Source organism: Rhinoderma darwinii, chromosome 3 (assembly GCF_050947455.1).
Source record: "Rhinoderma darwinii isolate aRhiDar2 chromosome 3, aRhiDar2.hap1, whole genome shotgun sequence".
In the NCBI taxonomy this organism is placed as follows: Eukaryota; Metazoa; Chordata; class Amphibia; order Anura; family Rhinodermatidae; genus Rhinoderma; species Rhinoderma darwinii.
The window spans coordinates 80425995-80446336 of NC_134689.1; the positions used below are offsets into that span (position 1 = coordinate 80425995).

A 20342-nucleotide genomic window follows, 5' to 3' on the forward strand; every position below is an offset into this window, starting at 1 on the left:
GGGTTTGATTTCCTGTAAGTAAAAAAGACTGCTGCTGCATTTTCCTCCTTCCTTTACTCCTGTTCTCTAAATATCACCGGTAAGGCCCAGATAGAAGTGTTTAGAGCACTTCATTAACTTTTTGAGGCCCATTATTTGTAAGAAACATCTGGGCCCCAAGTGATACCCCATTCCCCTTACTGTTGTACCAGGGGCCCATCTGGTGACAGCCTGCCTAATGGATGGTTGTCGATACGCTCAGTAGAGGCGTAACTACGTTTCTATTCTTTTAGAATAAAGATTTATAATCCCTCATTCACACAAATTTCGTTCTAACCCTGATGGCAGGTTTTTATGGTGCCATGTCAGCAAAAGTTATACTTTACTATAAAATGAACAAGGGCACCATAGGCTGCAGTGTATTCTGAAATAATAGGTGAAGGAAGATGCATTAAATGTATACGCAAACAGTACAGGGGTGTATGCTAGAGGTAGCAGTCGCCCCTCTAAAACTTAAGAAAATACCAGTTTCTACCACGTAAGAATATACCAGTACAATAACACATAATAGGTGGGGGGCCCTGTTACAGATTTTTTATTCGGGCCCAGGAGCTTCAAGCTCAGTCTCTGACACTGTACCTCCATTTACACCCCCTCCTTTTTCCAAATAACACACCATGCCAGTGCAATATCTAAGTTAGCAGCAATAGGATAGGCAATAAAACCAAGATTCTTTATCCGAGATGAAAGTCCTTTAAAAAACTTTACATAATATATACTATTACTGCTCTGTGGAAATGCACCCAAGAAGTTCAAGGCACTTGAGGATGTGTCAATGGTGTGTCCACTACTTGGAAAAATTTACAGTGTTATAATTATGGCAGTCTTTCCCAACCGCGGCTCCGTGGGATCATGACAGATGTTCCGCAGCAATTGGGACAACTTTTCCAGACCCAGGAGACTTGCCATTATAGATGTATTGAAGGGCAGTGTCTCCTCCAATGCATCAATTACAGCAGGTCTGCTGATGTCAGTGGCACACCCACCCAGTGGCCGCCCGACACACAAGGTCCTGGCACAGGCCAGCGTCAGGATGTGGTCTGTGGCAAAGCCTGGAAGTGAAGAAGAGCCGGGAGCAGTAAGTATATCTTCATATAATTTTGGTTTTGACTTTTCTGGGGTCTGAATAAATTTAGGGGTCTGGTTGGGGGTCTGAATGAATTAGGGGTCTGGTCGATTTATCATTCTGTTTTTTTTTTTTGTACAGTGATTTATAAGCACTTGTTTTTAGCCTTTTTTACTTGTGTAAAAAAATAAATACATTTGCAGAGGTTTCCAATACTAAAGAGGTTGGAAATCACTGACTTATGGTATTATTTCTAAATACCCTATTAATTTATCTTTACATAACGAGTCTGAAGGAAAATAAACAGGTAAAAAAAAACAGCTTACTGTCGAAGTGTTTGGTAACCATTTTCCTTGTACTGTAGCTCTTGTTGCATGTAGACCACCTCTCTCTTTAGTTTGTTAACCTGTAGAAAGAACATGCATTAGGCTGTAGTCTATGCAACTGCTTATATTCATATAAACATATATAATAATAATATATTACTATATTATTATTATGCGAACTTTGCAACCCAAATTGTCTCCGAAATACATGATTGTCCCACAAAACTCAGCTGCTGGTGTCCATACAATGTTGGCATGATTTCTTGATTTATTAAATAACTGGCTCAAAGAAAAATTCTACATTTCCTGTTGGGCCAGAGAAGATTACCTCTTCTACAAATAATACTGAAAATATAATTCATTAATATAGTAAAATAAATGATCAGCAAAACTATAAAGTACATCATACCCTGGACTTTGTTGTAGCAATTTCAGCTTTCAGGATCTCTGGATCATATTTGGAACTAGATGAGGAGCCAGAAACCACTGTAAAGAAAAGAAAAATGAACAGATAGCGCCTATTTAAATAATTAAGCAAGCCAATGGGACCCCTTTAACATATGGAAAAGTGCACAGGAAGGAAACTGTAACCAGAATCAACACTTGACTTCTCAATAGTTTCAAAAAGATTTAAGCATAAGATCTGATGATTCTGCTCCACCAACGTTATGGATGGCTGGTTGCTGTCTTGGATGGGTGAGTTGCAGTATAAAACAAAATAGATGTCTTAATAAAAAGAAAAAAAAGCAAACATACTTTAGATCAGACATCTTTCACACTCCAAAGTGGCTTTGATGTTGGTCTAATACTTACAGCTTGTCTGAGATCCAAGTTTATGCTTCCAAACATCATGCAGCTGTCTATATTCCTTCTGGGCTAATTCCAGTCTCTGTTGCTTGACTTGGTAAATCTCTTTCTGAGCCACAAGAGCTTCCTGAGCGTGGACTAGATAGTCCTTTAACATACGCTCCTGTTCTTGTCTCCATTGTACTCTTGGATCTTCTATTTGTGTGGTTTCTGCAAGAAGAAGTTTAAATCAAAATACATTTTCAGTAACCAGCAGCTTATTTACATAATATTACAATTTAGCATAATAATTAAATTATACAAACATATAAATATTGTTTGGATTTTATTTCAATACTTTAATATCATATGCATTGAAATAAGTAAGACTGTAGTAGACTGTGGTTGAGATTACGTGGATGATCATGAATAAAATACAAAGAAAAATAAACCAAGACTTAGAGAATAAAAGAAAGTCAAGAGTGAAAAGGGAGGTAGAGAGATGAGATCAGGATCAACCTTATCGGTAACAGTAGCTTTTGTGAGTTTGACAGAGGGGTTAAAATTGTGTAGAAATGTAAAGTCGGGCCCGGGTGGTGCGCGATTCTGGAAGGTTTGTTGCGGAAAAGATGGTACAGACAGCATGAGCTTTGTGGCAACTGAACTTTATTAGGCCAGCATTGATAGTTCATGTAGTCACAGCAGGACACAACAAACTTCTCACATGAGAGGCACATTCACAATCGCAAACAAGGCAAAGGGTGCCCCTTCCTGATGCAACGGATGGTCCAGCAATATCAGGCTTACTAGGCTGCAACTGGCGCGAGGACTTGCTGTACGCTGGCACAGATGGGGAGGCTCCTGCCTGTAACCCACCACAGCTTGAACTACTCTGTACACAAACACACGGGAAGGCTTTTGCTCATCTCCCGTAACATGCTCCAGGACCCACAGACTCAGGCTTCATGCTAGTGCCTGTAGAACGCACGGCTCCCTCTTAGCAGCTCAATCTACAGTCAGGTTCCTCCACTCTTCCACCTAAAAACTATTGGCAGGAACAGCAGCCATTTCATTAAAGAGATGCCACCCCCAGCATCAGGATGCAGCATAGCCACGGTGTGACTTCCTGGTGCTGTTATTACATAGTTAGTACGGTTGAAAAAAAGACACATTTCCATCAAGATCAACCAAGGGATGGGAGAAGGGAGGGTAATAATTTCTACACATAGGAGCTAATATTTTTTTTGTTCTAGGAAATTATCTAAGCCTTTTTTTAAACCATCTACTTTCCCTGCTGTGACCAGCTCCTGTGGTAGGCTATTCCATAGATTCACAGTTCTCACGGTAAAGAAAGCTTGTCGCCTCTGCAGGTTGAACCTTTTTTTTTTTTTTTTTACAGACGGAGGGAGGGCCCCCTTGTCTTGTGAGGGGGTTTTAGATGGAACAGGATTTCACAATATTTTTTGTATGTGCCATTCATATATTTATAGAAGTTAATCATGTCCCCCCTTAGTCGTCTTTTTTAAAGGCTAAATAGGTTTAATTCTTTTAATCTTTCCTCATAACTTAGATTCTCCATGCCCCTTATTATATTCGTTGCTCTTCTTTGTATTTTTTCCAACTCCAGGGCATCCTTTCTATTAACTGGAGCCCAGAACTGAATTGCATATTCTAGATGAGGCCTCACTAATGCTTTGTAAAGTGGTAATATTACCATCCCTGTCCCGCGTGTCCATGCCTCTTTTAATACACGACAATATCTTGCTGGCCTTTGAAGTAGCAGATTGACATTGCATGCTGTTATTTAGTTTATTATTTACAAGTACACCCAGATCCTTCTTAACAAGTGACTCCCCCAGTGTAGCTCCCCCTAGGACATACGATGCATGCAGGTTGTTGGTACCCAGATGAATAACTTTAAATTTATCTACATTAAACTTAATTTGCCAAGTGGATGCCTAGACACTCAGTTTGTTTAAATCTGTTTGCAATTCATGAACATCTTCGATAGACTGAACATTACTACATAGCTTGGTGTCCTCTGCAAAAATAGAAATAGTGCTATTAATCCCATCCTCTATATCATTAATAAATAAGTTGAATAATAGTGGCCCCAGCACTGAACCCTGGGGTACACCACTTATAACCGGGGACCATTCAGTGTAGGAATCATTGACCACAACTCTCTGGATACGGTCCTTGAGCCAATTCTCAATCCAATTACAAACTATACTTTCTAAACCTATTGTCCTTAATTTACATATTAGACGTCTATGAGGGACAGTGTCAAATGCCTTTGCAAAGTCCAAAAAAACTATATCCACAGCGGCCCCTCTGTCTAGGCTTCTGCTCACCTCTTCATAAAAACAAATAAGGTTAGTTTGACAACTTCTGTCCTTAGTAAAACCGTGCTGGCTGTCACTTGTAATACGATTTTTTGTCACATAATCCTGTATATAGTCCCTCAAACATTTTTCCCACGATGGATGTTAAGATTACTGGTCTATAATTACCCGGGGAAGACCTAGAGCCCTTTTTGAAAATAGGCACCACATTTGCCCTGCGCCAGTCCCTTGGCACCATACCAGTCACTAGAGAATCTCTAAATATTATGAAGAGGGGGACAGAAATAACTGAACTAAGCTCTTTAAGAAATCTAGGGTGTAACCTATCTGGTCCCGGGGCCTTGTGTATATTTATTTTATTTAATTTAGCTTGGGCCATATCTACATTCATCCAATTCAGTTTATCAACTGCACTGGCACCGCCTACATCAGCTGCTCTTTCTTCTGTTGTATATACAGAGCTAAGGAACCCATTTAGTAACTCTGCCTTCTCTTGATCCCCTGTGACCAACTCCCCATTACCACTATCTAGGGGTCCTACATGTTCAGACCTTGGCTTTTTTGCATTTACATACTTTAAGAATTTTTGGGGATTTGTTTTACTATCCTTGGCCACCTGCCTTTCATTTTGTATTTTTGCTGATTTTATTACCTTTTTACAGATTTTATTAAGCTGTTTATAATTTAAAAAGGCTACAGCTGTACCCTCAGATTTGTATTTTTCAAATGCCCTTTTTTTTTTGTCATGTATTGCCCTTATTACAGAAGGTGTAAGCCATGAGGGTTTAATTTTAGTCGTTTATACTGGTTACCTATAGGAATACATTTTGCACTATAATTACCCAAAGTAGATTTGAAAATCTCCCATTTATCATTTGTACCATTGGTTGGCATTAGTTCTTCCCAGTCTAGATCCTGAATTGCAACCCTCATCCTGGGGGAATTGGTCTTCTTAAAAGTAAGTGTTTTTGCCCTCCCCGCCTGGGTTTGTTTTTTACAGTATAGGTAAAATATAACTATATTATGATCACTGTTACCGAGGTTTTCACGAACACAGACATTCCCAACAACTCTGCATTATTAGAAATGACCAGATCCAACAGAGCTTCACCTCTAGTCGGGTCTTCCACAAACTGGCCCATAAAATTTTCCTGCAACAGGTTGAGGAAACTTCTCCCCTTTGAAGTTGAAGCCGAACCATGATGCCAATTAATATCCCTGTAATTAAAATCTCCCATTATCACTACAGTACCCCCCTGTGCAGCCTGCTCCATTTGTTTATATATTTGACCTATCTCCTCAGTTATATTGGGGGCTCTATAGATTACACCCAAAAAAAAAGTTTCAGTGTTTAACTCCCTTTGTAATTCCACCCACAAGGTTTCAACCTCCTCACAGTCTTCACCCACTATTGTCTCTTTCACACTCACCTTCATATCACTTCTCACATACAGACATACATCACCACCTTTCCTATTTGTCCTGTCTTTCCGAAAAAGTGTAAAACCCTGTAGATTTACAACCCAGGCATGTGAAGAGTCTAGCAATGTTTCAGCAACACCAACTATATTTATATTTTCTTCCAGTACCAAAGCCGCCAGCTCCCCCATTTTGCTTGCTAGACCTCTGCCATTTGTGAACATTCACTTTAACTTGCCTTTAACTTTTTCACTTTCAGTTTCAGAATTGTGATTATTTCACATTATTTGGGCATTTTTATTTTCATTGCTGTTTTGTAACAAAAGGATCTCCCTATCCTGTTGTCTAGTCCTCTCCTCACAGTCTATTTCTCCCTCCATCAATATAGCCTGACCCATCTCTAACCTGACTACCCCCACCACAGCAGACCCCCTTCCATTTAGGTGTAAATCATCTGCAGAATACAGTTTGCACCCCAATGAAAAGTCAGCCCAGTGCTCTAGGAACCCAAAGTCTTCTCCTCTACACCAAGACTTAAGCCATGCATTTAACTCCCTAAGCTCACACTGTCTTTCCTGTAATGCGCATGGCACAGGCAGTATTCTTGAGAACACTACCTTGGAGGTCCTCCCCTTCAGCTTGTATCCCAGTTCTTTAAAATTATATTTTTAAGGCTCCTCCACCTACTATGTATTCTATCGTTGGTACCCACATGGACCACGACAGCTGGATCATCACCAGCCCCTCCCAATAATTTATACACCCGTACCACCAAATGCCGAACCCTGGCACCAGGGAGACAGCAAACGATTCTGTTGAGGCGGTCTTGCCGACAAATTATTCTATCAGTCTTCCTGATTATAGAATCCCCTATAACTACTAATTGTCTTGCCTTACCTGCATTACTATCCCAAAGACTACTAACTGGACTGTTCTCCCGGCTGTTAGGGACATCAGTATCCACTAGGGCTGCCATTTCTGAGACCGACACCCTCGCATCATCACCCAACTTGGCAATTTTGCTTGGAATATCAGAAACAGGATTGGCCTTCCTTTTCTTGGACCCCTTTCTACTGCCCTTAACTACATTAACCCAGCTACTTGCCTGATCCTGCTGACCCATGTCTTCACCCTCCAGTTCTACCCCACTAACTGCTTGCTCAGTGAGCAGCATGCTCCGCTCAAGATTATCTATCGCTCTCAGTGTTGCATTTTGCTCCTCCAGGTCTCTAATGCGAGCTTCCAGGTGAACAACATGCTCACATCTGCCACAGAGGTATTCACCCTGGAACTCCTGCTCCAGTCATGCATACATATGGCAAACTGTGCACTGAAGAAAACCTCCAATCTTGCTATCCATTATCCCAGTTACAGAAAAACTGTGAACAATTGTTAAAGAGGCTCTGTCACAGAATCTCACAGAAAAGATTCAGAAGTGTCAGGATTCTGAATACACATGACGTCCAGGCTGGATGGTCATGTGTATTCATTATCCGGACACTGGATTAATGTTAATCAAGCAGAATCGCTGTGTATGTGGCTGTAGATCATGTTCTAGTAAGAACACGATTCTGCTGTCTAAATGAATGGAGAGTAGTGCATGATGCCGATTGGTCAGCGTCATACACTCCTCTGTACAACGCCCACTTGGTCGAAAGTAAAAATACGCCCACTTGGGCATTAAGAAATTCATTAGCATAAACCAAAATCGCTCCTAACGTTGTGAAAATAGATAGTTTTTTTTAAATAAAAAGCATTACTGTCACCTACATTATAGCGCCCATCTCCTTATGTAGGAGATAGGGCACTTATAATGTGGTGACAGAGCCTCTTTAAAGTAAAAGAAAAGTAGTTCAGGGGCTTTAACTCCTCTTTTTAACTCCGGTTTAGTAACTCCACTTGATACACAAACCACTTGATTTAGCAAGCCAAAACAGAGCAAGCTCAAAAAAGGCCTGAGAGCTAATTTATACCACCTGAGAGCAGTTAACCCCTCCCCCTAGTCAGCTTTACAGCAGGACAGAAGCTAAGAAGGAGAAAAGGGTTTTAAAATGTGACAGTTTTGCAAACTTCTATTAGTAAGCACTCAATTCATATATCGCACACAGAATCCCACCCAGTATCCCACACAAGAACACAGCAAGTCAATCCGGTTTAGTAACTCCACTTGATATACAAACCACTTGATTTAGTAAGCCAAAACAGAGCAAGAGGCAGTATCATTTAACAAAGGTGACATTTGGGCCATTTGTGCTGGCGCCAAACAAACCTATACACAGCCAGTCAAACATCACCCACCGCACCTGTAAAAAATAAAGATAAGGTTGCAGTACAAAAACAGTAGAACAACTAAAAGTACAACAGGCCGGAAAAGCCACACCTCCTATGGAACGCCACCTGGGGGATGAACAAAATAAAGATATACAGCGCTAAAAGGCACTTTGCATAAATAAAGGGCGTATATTCTGCCATATATGCAAATACACTGTGTTCCAAATTATTATGCACATTGGATTTAAGTGTCATAAACATTTAATTATTAGTTTTTCAATTAAACTCATGGATGGTATTGCGTCTTAGGGCTCTTTGGATCATTGTAATCAATCTCAGACACCTGTGATAATTAGTTTGCCAGGTGTGCCCAATCAAAGGAAAACTACTTAAGAAGGACGTTCCACATTATTAAGCAGGCCACAGGTTTCAAGCAATATGGGAAAGAAAAAGGATTTCTCTGCTGCCGAAAAGCGTGAAATAGTGCAATACCTTAGACAAGGTATGAAAACATTGGATATTTCAAGAAAACTTAAGCGTGATCATCGTACTGTGAAAAGATTTGTGGCTGATTCAGAGCACAGATGGGTTCGTTCAGATAAAGGCATAATGAAGAAGGTTTCTGCCAGACAAATTAATAGGATTAGGAGAGCAGCTGCTAAAATGACATTGCAAAGCAGCAAACAGGTATTTGAAGCCGCTGGCGCCTCTGCAGTCCCGCGAACGTCAATGTGTAGGATCCTCCAGAGGTTTGCAAGTGTGCATAAAGCTATTATTCAGCCACCCCTAAACAATGCTCACAAGCAGAAACGGTTGTAGTGGGCTCAGAAATACATGAAGACTAATTTTCAAACCGTGTTGTTTACTGATGAGTGACGTGCAACCCTGGATGGTCCAGATGTATGGAGTAGTGGATGGTTGGTGAATGGCCACCATGTCCCAACAAGGCTACGACGTCAGCAAGGTGGTGGAGGAGTCATGTTTTGGGCTGGAATCATGGGGAGAGAGCCGGTAGGCCCCTTTAGGATCCCTGACGGTGTGAAAATTACCTCTGCAAAGTACGTAGAGTTTATGACTGACCACTTTCTTCCGTGGTACAAAAAGAAGAACCGTGCCTTCCGTAGCAAAATTATCTTCATGCATGACAATGCATAATCTCATGCTGTAAAGAATACCTCTGTGTCATTGGCTGCTATGGGCATAAAAGTATAGAAACTCATGGTGTGGTCCCCATGTTCCCCTGACCTCAACCCTATTGAGAACCTTTGGAGCATCCTCAAGCAAAATATCTATGGGGGGAGGCAGTTCACATCAAAACAGAAGCTCTGGGAGGCTATTCTGACATCCTGCAAAGATATTCAAGCAGAAACTGTCCAAATACTCACAAATTCAATGGATGCAAGAATTGTGTAGGTGATATCAAAGAAGGGGTCCTATGTTAACATGTAACTTGGCCTGCTAAGTCTTTTTTGATTGAAAAAGCTTTTGATTTCTGTAAATATGACCTCCTGATGCTGCAAATTCAACAAATTACCATTTTAGTTCTCTTTACAACCTTTAAAATGTTTTGGTCTCTGTTGTGCATAATAATTTGAAACAGTGCATTTTGAGTTTTTTACTTCTAAAAAAAAATCTTATCATTAGAAGATTTGTTCAATAAAATTTGCATTATACTCCAACGGTTGATGGCTTGAAGATTATACGGACTGTCATTTGCATCGACTATTTAGGAAAATCAGCTAAAAATAACATTTGCATAATAATTTGGAACGCGGTGTATACAACATAAAGTGAATCGGAATGTATTCAGACCCCTTCACATTTTATGTTGAGGCCTTGTGCTAAAATAAAGTTAATAGTTTTTCCCCATCATTCTGCAGTCAATACCCCATAATGACGAAGTGAAAACAGAATTGTAGAAATTTTTGCAAATTTATTAAAAATAAAAATATTTTTTTACATTGACATAAGTATTCAGACCCTTTGCTATGACACTTGAAATTTAGCTCTGGGGGCCTCATATTTCGCTAGATCATCTTTGAAATGTTTCTACACCTTAATTGGAGTCCATCTGTGGTAAATGCTTTGATTGGACGTGATTTGTATAGACACCCCCTTGTCCATATAAGGTGTCACAGCAGACAATGCATATCAGAGCAAAAACTAAAAACCATGAGGAGGAAAGAACGGCCTGTAGATCTCAGAAACAGGATTGTGTGGAGGCACATAGCTGGAAAAGGGTACAAAAAAAATTCTGCTGGACTGAAAGTTCCCAAGAGCGCAGTAGCCTCCATAATTCTTAAATAAAAGAAGTTTGGAACAACCAGGACTCTTGCTAGAGCTTGCCGACCCAACAAACTAACTAATCGGGATAGAAGGGCTTGGTAAGAGTGGTGACCAAGAACCCAATGGTCATTCTGGCTGAGCTCCAAAGATCCTGTGTGTAGATGGGAGATACTTCCAGAAGGTCAACCATCACTGCAGCACTCCACCAATCTGGGCTTTATGGTAGAGTGGCCAGAAAGAAGCCTCTCCTCAGTAAAAGACACATGAAAGCTCATCTGGAGTTTGCAAAAAATCACCTAAAGGACTCTCAGACTGTAAGAAACAAGATTCTGTGGTCTGATGAAACCAAGTTTGAACTTTTTGGCCTCAATTCTAAGCATCATGTCTGTAGGAAACCAGGCATTGCTCATCACCTGCCCAATGCCATCCCTACAGTGAAGCATGGTGGTGGCAGCAACATGCTGTGAGGGTGTTTTTCAGCTGCTGGGACAGGGAGACTGGTCAGGGTTGAGGTAAAGATGAATGGAGCAAAGTCAAGAGATAATTTTAATGAAAACCTGATCCAGAGTACTCTGGACCTCAGACTGAGCCAAAGGCTCACCTTCCAACAAGACAGTGACCCTAAGCACACAGCTAAGACAGGAGTGGCTTTGGGACAACTCTGTCCTTGAGTGGCCCAGCCATAGCCCTAACTTGAACCCAATCGAACATCTCTGGGGAGACCTGAAAATGCAGCACTCTCCTCGCCACCTGTAGCTGGCACATCTCCCACACCTCCTTGCCATCCGGTCAATACCAGTGTCGAATATTACTGTAAATTATTGTTTAACAATTATAAAGATTTAAGTAGCCATATAACAGAAAATATCATTAAAATTAAAGGAATTGATTTAATCACAATTGTGCACAGAACAGCATGTTTAGCTTGGGGTGGTGTTAGTAGATATGCGATATGTGATGCGATATTTACCTACGCCACTGTGTAACGAAGGTTAAGCTATTGTTCTATTGTATTTTCTATTTGCAATCCCTCATTTATTTCAGTTTAGTAATTCATCTGAGTATATACACAAATGCACATCAGTGGAATTCATGGCTAAAATATCAGCAGAAATTGAAAAAAAAGATAGAAATAACAATAAAAAAAAATTATATATATATATATATATATATATATACACACACAGACACAGTACTGTGCAAAAGTAAAAATGCTTTCAAATATAGGAGTGTTAATAGTTTTTTTTCCATCAATTAACAAGATATAAAGTTAATGAACAGAAGACAAATCTAAATCAAATTAATATTTGGTATGACCACCATTTGCCTTCAAAACAGCATAAATTCTTCTAGGTACACTTGCACAAACTCATTAATTTTGTAGAATTATAGTCATGTGTTTGTACCAAACAAGAGATAATGATCATCATTTTCATATGTAGGATGAAACACATTCATTAACTGTAACAAAAACAGCTGTGTAGGAGCTTTGTAGGAGGCTTAAAACTGGGTGAGGAACAGCCAAACTCTGCTATAAAGGTGAGGTTGTGGAAGACCGTTTTAGGTCACAGGTCCACCATGGCAAAACTGAGCACAGCAACAAGACACAAAGTTGTTATACTGCATCAGAAAGGTCTCTCCCAGGCAAAGATTTCAAAGCAGACTGGGGTTTAAAGATGTGCTGTTCAAGCTCTTTCGAAGAAGCACAAAGAAACGAGCAATGTTGAGGACTGTAAACGCGGTGGTCGGCCAAGGAAACTTAGTGCAGCAGATCAAAGACACATTATGCTTACTTCCCTTCGAAATTGGAAGATATCCAGCAATGTCATCAGCCCAAAATTGACAGAAACCAGTGGGACCACCCATCTACTGTTCGGAGAAGTGGTCTTCATGAAAGAATTGTGCCCAAAAAGCCATACCTTCAACGCAGAAACAAGGCCAAGCGACTCAACTATGCACGAAAACATAGGAACTGGGGTGCAGAAAAATGGCAGCAGGTGCTCTGAACTGATGGGTCAAAATGTTTAATACGTGGCTGTAACAGAGGGCAGTTTGCTCGCCGAAGGCCCGGAGAGTCGTACAATAATGAGTGACTGCAGGCATCAGTTAAGCATGGTGGAGGTTCCCTGCAAGTTTGGGGATGCATTTCATCAAATAGAGCGGTGATTTGGTCATGATTAATGCTGTCCTCAATGCTGAGAAATACAGGCATATACTTATCCATCAAAAATTTGAGGAAGCCTACATTAACAGAAGATCTCTGGTTAGATCTCTAAGATGTCTGGAACAACCTCCCTGTTGAGTTCCTTCAAAAACTGTGTGCAAGCTTACCTAGAAGAATTGATGCTGTTTTGAAGGCAAAGGGTGGTCACACCAAATAATGATTTGATTTAGATTTCTTTTCTGTTCATTCACTTTGCATTTTGTTAATTGATAAAAAGAAAAAACTATTAAGGTGGTTCTCCCATCCTGGACATTTATGGCATATCCACAGGATATGCCACAAATTTCCGATAGATGTAGCTCCCACCACTGGGACCCGCACCTATCTCTAGAACGGGCCCACTAAACCCCATTCTAGCTTACTCGGCTCCCGCTGCCTCTCGGTCACTTCCTGGTTAAGTGGTCAGGAGTTACTGAAGTTACAGGAGTTACGGTAACTCCCATAGAAGTGAATGGGAGTTACTGAAACAGCATAGCACGGCTTTCTACGCCGTTTACGGAACTCCGAATTTATTCACCAAACATTCACAGCAACAATTCACCCTCTCAATGAAAATGCCTTCACTGCAAAAGGTGAAACGATGCTGTGAATGTTTGGTGAAAAAATCCACTTTATTTTTTAGTGCTGTTTCCATGCTGTTTGGACTTTGTAATCCACAAGGAGAGGTCGCTCCTTATAAGTACTGCACCCACTGCATGGACACTCCGGCAGATCGCTACATGCATAGTCTGAGATGTCAGCACTGTTCAACATTGCGTATCCCAGAGGTTGGGAGAACAACAACGAATGACAGAAAGGGGTGCGTGGAGGCGAACCTCTGCACAGACAGATCATCAGACTAGAAGAATGGTGCGTAGTGATTCATTCTGTACTGCAATTGAAATTGGACATCACATCCCAAGCCTAGGGTGGCAACCAGTGTCATCACAAACTATCAGAAGGAGCTTGCAAGACATTGGGCTACGAGACAGATGTCCAGATGGAGGTTTTCCTTTTATTACATGCTACCGCTCTCAAAGGCTATCATGGTGCACAGCAAGATAGCAATGGAGGCTGGAATGGAGGTCTATGCTCTTCAGCAATAAATCATACTTTTGTCTCAAAAACAGCAACTTGTGAGAAGCAGCACTGTGGCTTAGAAGAAAAACCTTGCGGTTGGTGCAGAGCTTCAAGGGAGCGACCTTCTCCCCATGTAATGTAGTAAAAGATGGTGGGGAAGCAACACTCAAGTAAGAAAGACTTTAATCACCACAACATCAAACAGCAGCAACGTTTCACTCTCTTAGTGAGAGCTTTTTCAACGTTTCACTCACAGTGAGAGCTTGAAAAAGCTCTCACTGAGAAAGTGAAATGTTGCTGCTGTTTGATGTTGTGGTGATTAAAGTATTTTGCACTTGAGTGATACTTTTGTCTCAGACACAATGACAGCCGGAGATTGGTCTGGAGACCACATGGGTAATGCATGAAGAGCCCTTCACAAGGGAATGTCACACCGGTACTACTCCCGAGATTATGATGTGGGGTGTCATAATGTACGGTAGCCGGACCACTCTAGTCTTTATTTCAGGTACACTAACAGCTCGGCGTTACATTGATTTGGTTGTGGAATCAATGGTACGGCCATTTCTCCAAAGTGTCTCAGAAGCCGTTTTTCAACAGGACAACGCCAGCAGCAGATTGTGAGCAACCTGTGTGGCCTAAACGTGCTACCGTGGCCCGCAGTGTCTCCGTACTTGTCTACAATCGAGCACATCTGGGTTGTCATTGGTCGGCAATTGCAAGGGGATCTGCCAGCAGTCAATCTTGATAAGTAGCGTGCCCAAGTGCATTCAGCGTTGCATAACATTCCTCAGACAACCATTAATAACTTTATTGATAGAATGCCAAGTTGTGTATTTCTGCGCGTAGCGCTCATACCCGATACTGAATAAATCAAGATGTTTGAAATATTTTGTTCCTTTTTTTTATTATTTGCATATCATTAACATGTCTATGGATCCTGTGATTTCCACAATTCCAAAACTTTTCCTTCTTGGTGTTGCAATTTCAATGTTGAGTATGTATGTATGTATGTATGTATATATATATATATATATATATATATATATATATATATATACCACAATCCAAAAGAAGAGGAAGCACTCCAATGATATAGAAAAATCCAAAATGTATTCAACCAACATAGAGGCTGTATGTTGGGTGAATAAATTTTGGATTTTTCTATATCATTGGAGTGCTGCCTCTTCTTTTGGATTGTGAGCCTAATCTCGGTTTGCGGTCTTTTGTCAAGATTCCTTTGAGGATAGCACCCACTATATGCTACAGTGCAGCTCCCAGATCTCGTTTGTTCCATATATATATATATATATATATATATATATATATATATATATATATATACACATACATACACACACACACACACACACACACACACAGTAGATAGATAGATAGATAGATAGATAGATAGATAGATAGATAGATAGATAGATAGATAGATAGATAGATAGATAGATAGATAGGAAAACAGCACAAGATCTTTGTTACGTTTTACAACACACTGTTTTCTGTACGACTAGAGGTGAAACGGCTAACTTATAACCATTAACAAAGTTCACAAAAAAAGCACTTGAATGATAAATTTCTCTCTACTGCGTCTTTATTGTTATTCAGTTGTGTATACCTTGCAAATCATTCTACTGACTAAATAATGCAGCGTTCAGGCACTCCACCTCATCTCACCAAAACAGCCCTGACAGTCAACATGCAATAAATATTTCATCAGGACCACACAAAACAGTAAGCTGAAATCCAATCTCCATATCTTTTCACTTCCCATAAATATTTAGCAAAGTCTGTCATGGTTGAAAAAACACTCAATGGTTGGTAATACTGTCTTATAACACTGGGTCATGGAGTTTAAAATTTGGTTTGCAAGGTTTTCCCCCAAAACTTACTGGTTTTTTATTTTAAAGGCAGACCACAAACTACGTTTAGGGAACAAAATAAATCATATGGTCTTTTGTATCTCTATTTTGGTTGTGCAAACATCACATTACTTACGAGTGTTATGGTCAATGTAGTAAACGCCAACTTGAGCATCACAAGCCTCTTCCCATCCCAGCGGCAACTCATCACCAATACAGTCGGCAAATGTTAACGGTTTGGTATATCTGAAAGAGGATAAAAAAACACAAAAATGGCATTAAAACCTAAATGTTCTCACAGTTTTCATGTTACAGATACTATACCTGAAACTACCCGTTACTTTCAGAGTAAAGGAAGGATAGGTACATAGGTTGAAAAAAGACACGGGTCCATCAAGTTCAACCTTTCTCAATCACTTACACGTCATTCATTACTAGATTTATTATAACCCTCAATGCCATTCGTCAGTAAATGGCATAATTTGTATGTCCTGTGTTGTTAAATATTGGGAATAGACGCAGCAGAGGGGTAAATGCAAGGCCTGACAAAGCCTTGAAATAGTTATGTACATGGTAGTGTGGTTTACCCGCCGCCATGCTGTCACCAGTGCAGCAGATGAATCATCACAGTCCGTTATTTTTGTTACCATGGGGCATGATCATGTCATAGCCAGACTGCATATCAACTGTTTGCAGACGGACATCATGCAATGCTTTGGCTATGACAGCATGTTACATTGCTATGTGGGAACATTACATTCCCATACCACCATCTAGCATTACTCAGAGTTCCATAATACACTAAAAAGTCATGATGTTTTACATCAATAAAGCTCCCAAAACGGAGCACTGAGTTTGTAATCTACATTCTACCAAAAAGTTATATTATATAGTATATTATTTAGTATATTATCTTAGCAAATGCAAAGTATACTAAATGAAAAGTAAAAATCAATAATAGTGCATAGTCAATTGTAAGCAATCACAACAGAATTCTTCTTAGGCCCCCTCACAAATCGTTATTGCTCTACGTTTAGCATGTATATCGGGAAAACTCCCAGCTTACACGCTAAATGTGTACATAGGACTCCATTAGGCCAACGGAGGCAAAAAGAATGTACTTTGGCCTTTTTTCTATAAGTATGGAATAGAATAATGGACTGCGCTATTCCATACAATGGAAACCCGTAAAAAAAAAAAAAAAAAGTATACCATGTGGTATACGTTTCTTTAACATGAGAGCCTATGGCTGACATATGCCACTGTATATACATCACAGACATACGTTTAATGTATACATTATGGACTTTTTAATAGCTTTTCCTGACATAGATGTTAAACGGATACCATTATAGTGAATGGGTGACAGATATGTTAAATGGATGCCTAATAGTGGTATCCGCTACCCATACACTATTAGTTCTATCCATTAAACAGATAAGTCATGAACTCTCATGACCCCAAGTCATGAACTCTCATGACCCCAGTTCATGACATATTCGTTTAAAAGATACCATTATAGTCTACGGTGGTAAATGTCACTCTTAGGACGTCCGTCATAGCCTACGTCAGGAGGGTTTCCCGGGCATATAAGTCAAACGAAGGCCATTTGGCGTGATGTGAACTAGGCCTTAATAAACCAAAAATATACTATATAATGAAGTCTGGAGCACATTACATCATGTAATATTGTGATTTATTTTATTCATAGCCTATTAGTGTATATAACCCTCATTTTACTGTGAAATTAAATGAGGGACATGGGCTTGCTATGTATGGCTAGAGGGTAGGTCCTTAGAATAATTTTCTATGGTGGACCCTAGGTACCTCAATCAGACGGCGGATTTACTCGGTGAAACTAGAGATGCAGGGAAAACTGTGTCTTATTTTATTCATAATGGTTCATTCAGTGACCAAACAATGGGTTCTACACAGATGAAATCAACATACAGAGAAGTTGTAGATGACATTTCCAAACCTTATGCATCACTATCCTTGCAGGTGTCCTGTTACAATTAATACACTAACACCATTGTTTTTTTAACATTGGCCATATATAAAGAATGTGGATAGACAACTGCTCTCCGCCAGTTAACTTAGCCTAAACTCTGAGTAAACTTACAATCTGGCATCATCTGTCTAATGATTTGTCACCTGGTGCAAGTGTTCTTTCAATATATATATATATATATATATATATATATACACATACATACAAAAAAGTCAATGGAGCAGCACTGTAGCGAAAAAACACTCAAAGATAAAGTGGATTTTTTCATTCACAGCATCGTTTCCACCTTCGCAATGAAGGCATTTTCATATATATATGTATATTATCCTTCTATATATGGAATGCATTAAAACTTGCCTGAATTAACCAACATCATTACAAAAACATTGATCTAATAACACCTTTTCGTTTGATTTCTTTTTTTTATAAACCAGTACAAATCACAGCGATAAAAAGTCCCCAGTCTAAATAATTAAATTTTTTTAAAGAAAATATAACGTAACATTTATTAATATTGATTAGTAAAATAATTGATATTCAAAGCAGACCTATTAATAATCCCTTTAACACCCTGATGTTGCCTTGCATAGTCAGAGCACCCAGCCCGAAAGGGGCAACTGCGAGCTCCACCCTGACCCTACAAATATCGTACAGAATGCCAGGAAAATGCACAAAAGCAAGAAAAAAATGGACCGGGTAGTAGGTGAAGTGAATACATAAAAGAGAACATGTATATAGACAGAGCTAACCGTAACTATAGACAACAACCTCAATTATGTTACACCGAGCGTACCATAGTACAAAAAGTACTAGATATTCAAAATCAAAATAGCTGACATCCCAGTGTTGCTCTGCCTAGTCAGAGCACCTGCCCCATCACCAAAATGTCATTGTTCGGACATATACCATGTGATCCTCAAGGCGCTTATGTGTTTATTGCTTCCTGGTGCCACGTCAGCACATTATCGCGCATTGATGTTGTAAGTAATACGTTACTATAATTCAGGCTCACATTAATATTGTGATGTATCTTTGTTTTTGGGCTAATGCTTATTGATATCCTGATGAATCTAGCATGATGCAAGGGCCTGTATATAGGAGCTAAAAATAGATACTATGTGATGGCTTGGCTTCGTTAACGTGTACCTAAACCTTTCAGGTGACTTTTCAGAATAAGCTGTCAGATGTGTGTACATGAGGAATAACACTATTTCTGGCCATTACATGACTTTTATTCTGTATTTTTCTAGCAGTTTTTCCCTCTGCAGACACTCTCTCTAATTCTCAGTTTTCTCTGAGCTAGTGGGTGGAGCCTAACTGTCTGCCATACAAAGCACACAAAGAAAAGAGGAGAATCCTTCTCTCCTGTCTCTACCTATCACATATATAGAAGCTGAAGCAGAATGGAGGAGATAATACAGCAGTAATGAGCACTGTAGCTGAGAATCCCGCACTGGGGTGACATATAACTCATACCTGCAGCCTGTGTTTCCTCCCTCCTTCTGCTCCACCCTCCCCTCTCCATAGACTTGTATGGGCAGTGTGTGTGTTTTCTCTCTCTGCTTCCTCCTCCTGCTCCCCTCTCCATAGACTTGTATGAGCAGAATGTCTGTATCTCCTCTCTCTGTCTCTGCTCCCTCCTCCTCCTCCTCCTGCTCCTCCTCCTCTCTCCATAGACTTCTTTGGGCAGCGTCTTCGCTTTCTTTTTCTCTCAGCTTGCTCCTCCTGCTTCCGCTTCCCTCTCCACAGATGGGCATCGTGTCTGTATCTCCTCTCTCTGTTCCTGCTGTCCTCTCCCCTCCCCATAGACTTTTATGGGCAGTGTATCTCTCTCTTTCTCTCTGCTGCCTTCTTCTACTCCCCTCTCCATAGATTACTATTGGTAGGCAGTGAAGAGACACCCCCCCCCCCTTTAGGCCTAATAGGCTGCCTGTCATTTTGACACGGACTGTTCTAATACATTGCACTATGTAGGTAGTGTAATGTATTAGAATATAAATTAGACAGTTGTACCTTCAAGTCCCCTAGTGGTACTTTAAAAAAAAAAAAAAGTTGTAAGAAAAAATAAATTAAAGTTTCAAATAATATTATAAAAAACTGCTAGAAATAAATAAACTATACATAATTGGTATCACCACGTACATAACAGCCTAAATGCTAAAAATATTATGTTACTTATCCCACAGGGTAAACAGCGTAAAAAAAACAACTAAAATACAATGCCAGTATTGCTGATTTTTTATTCCAAAAAGTTTTAATAAAAACGTATCTAAAAGTTGCATGTATCCAAAGATGATACCAATAAAAACTACAGCTCGTCCTGGAAAAGACAAGCCTTGTTACAGTTCTGTAGATGGAAAAGTTACGGCTCTCAGAATATGGTGACCCAAATACACGATTTAAAAAAACAAAAGATGTTTTACTGTGTAAAAGTAGTAATGCATATAAAAATGATATAAATTAAGTAAAGCCATAATCGTACTGACACGCAGAACATGTAATTTATACAAAACAGTCAACACCGCATTAAAAAAACTTTGAGGAAATAGTTTTGGTTTTTTTATCATTGCCTCCCAAAAAATGAAATAAAAAGTGATCAAACAATCGAATGTACAACAAAATTGTTACAATAAAAACTA

At 39.8% G+C, this 20342-nt stretch overlaps 1 protein-coding gene across 2 annotated transcripts in view; it reads right to left on the minus strand.

The window, feature by feature from the left end:
• WWC1 (WW and C2 domain containing 1) overlaps positions 1–20342 on the minus strand; it is a 210153-nt gene that overhangs the window by 92224 nt on the left and 97587 nt on the right. For both annotated transcript variants that reach the window (XM_075856421.1, XM_075856420.1), the window contains exons 2-5: positions 15829–15938; positions 2245–2448; positions 1841–1917; positions 1432–1511 (exon numbers count right to left, since the gene is read on the minus strand). In XM_075856421.1, coding sequence (XP_075712536.1) covers positions 1432–1511; positions 1841–1917; positions 2245–2448; positions 15829–15938 — 471 coding nt within the window. The remainder of the gene's footprint in view (positions 1–1431; positions 1512–1840; positions 1918–2244; positions 2449–15828; positions 15939–20342) is intronic.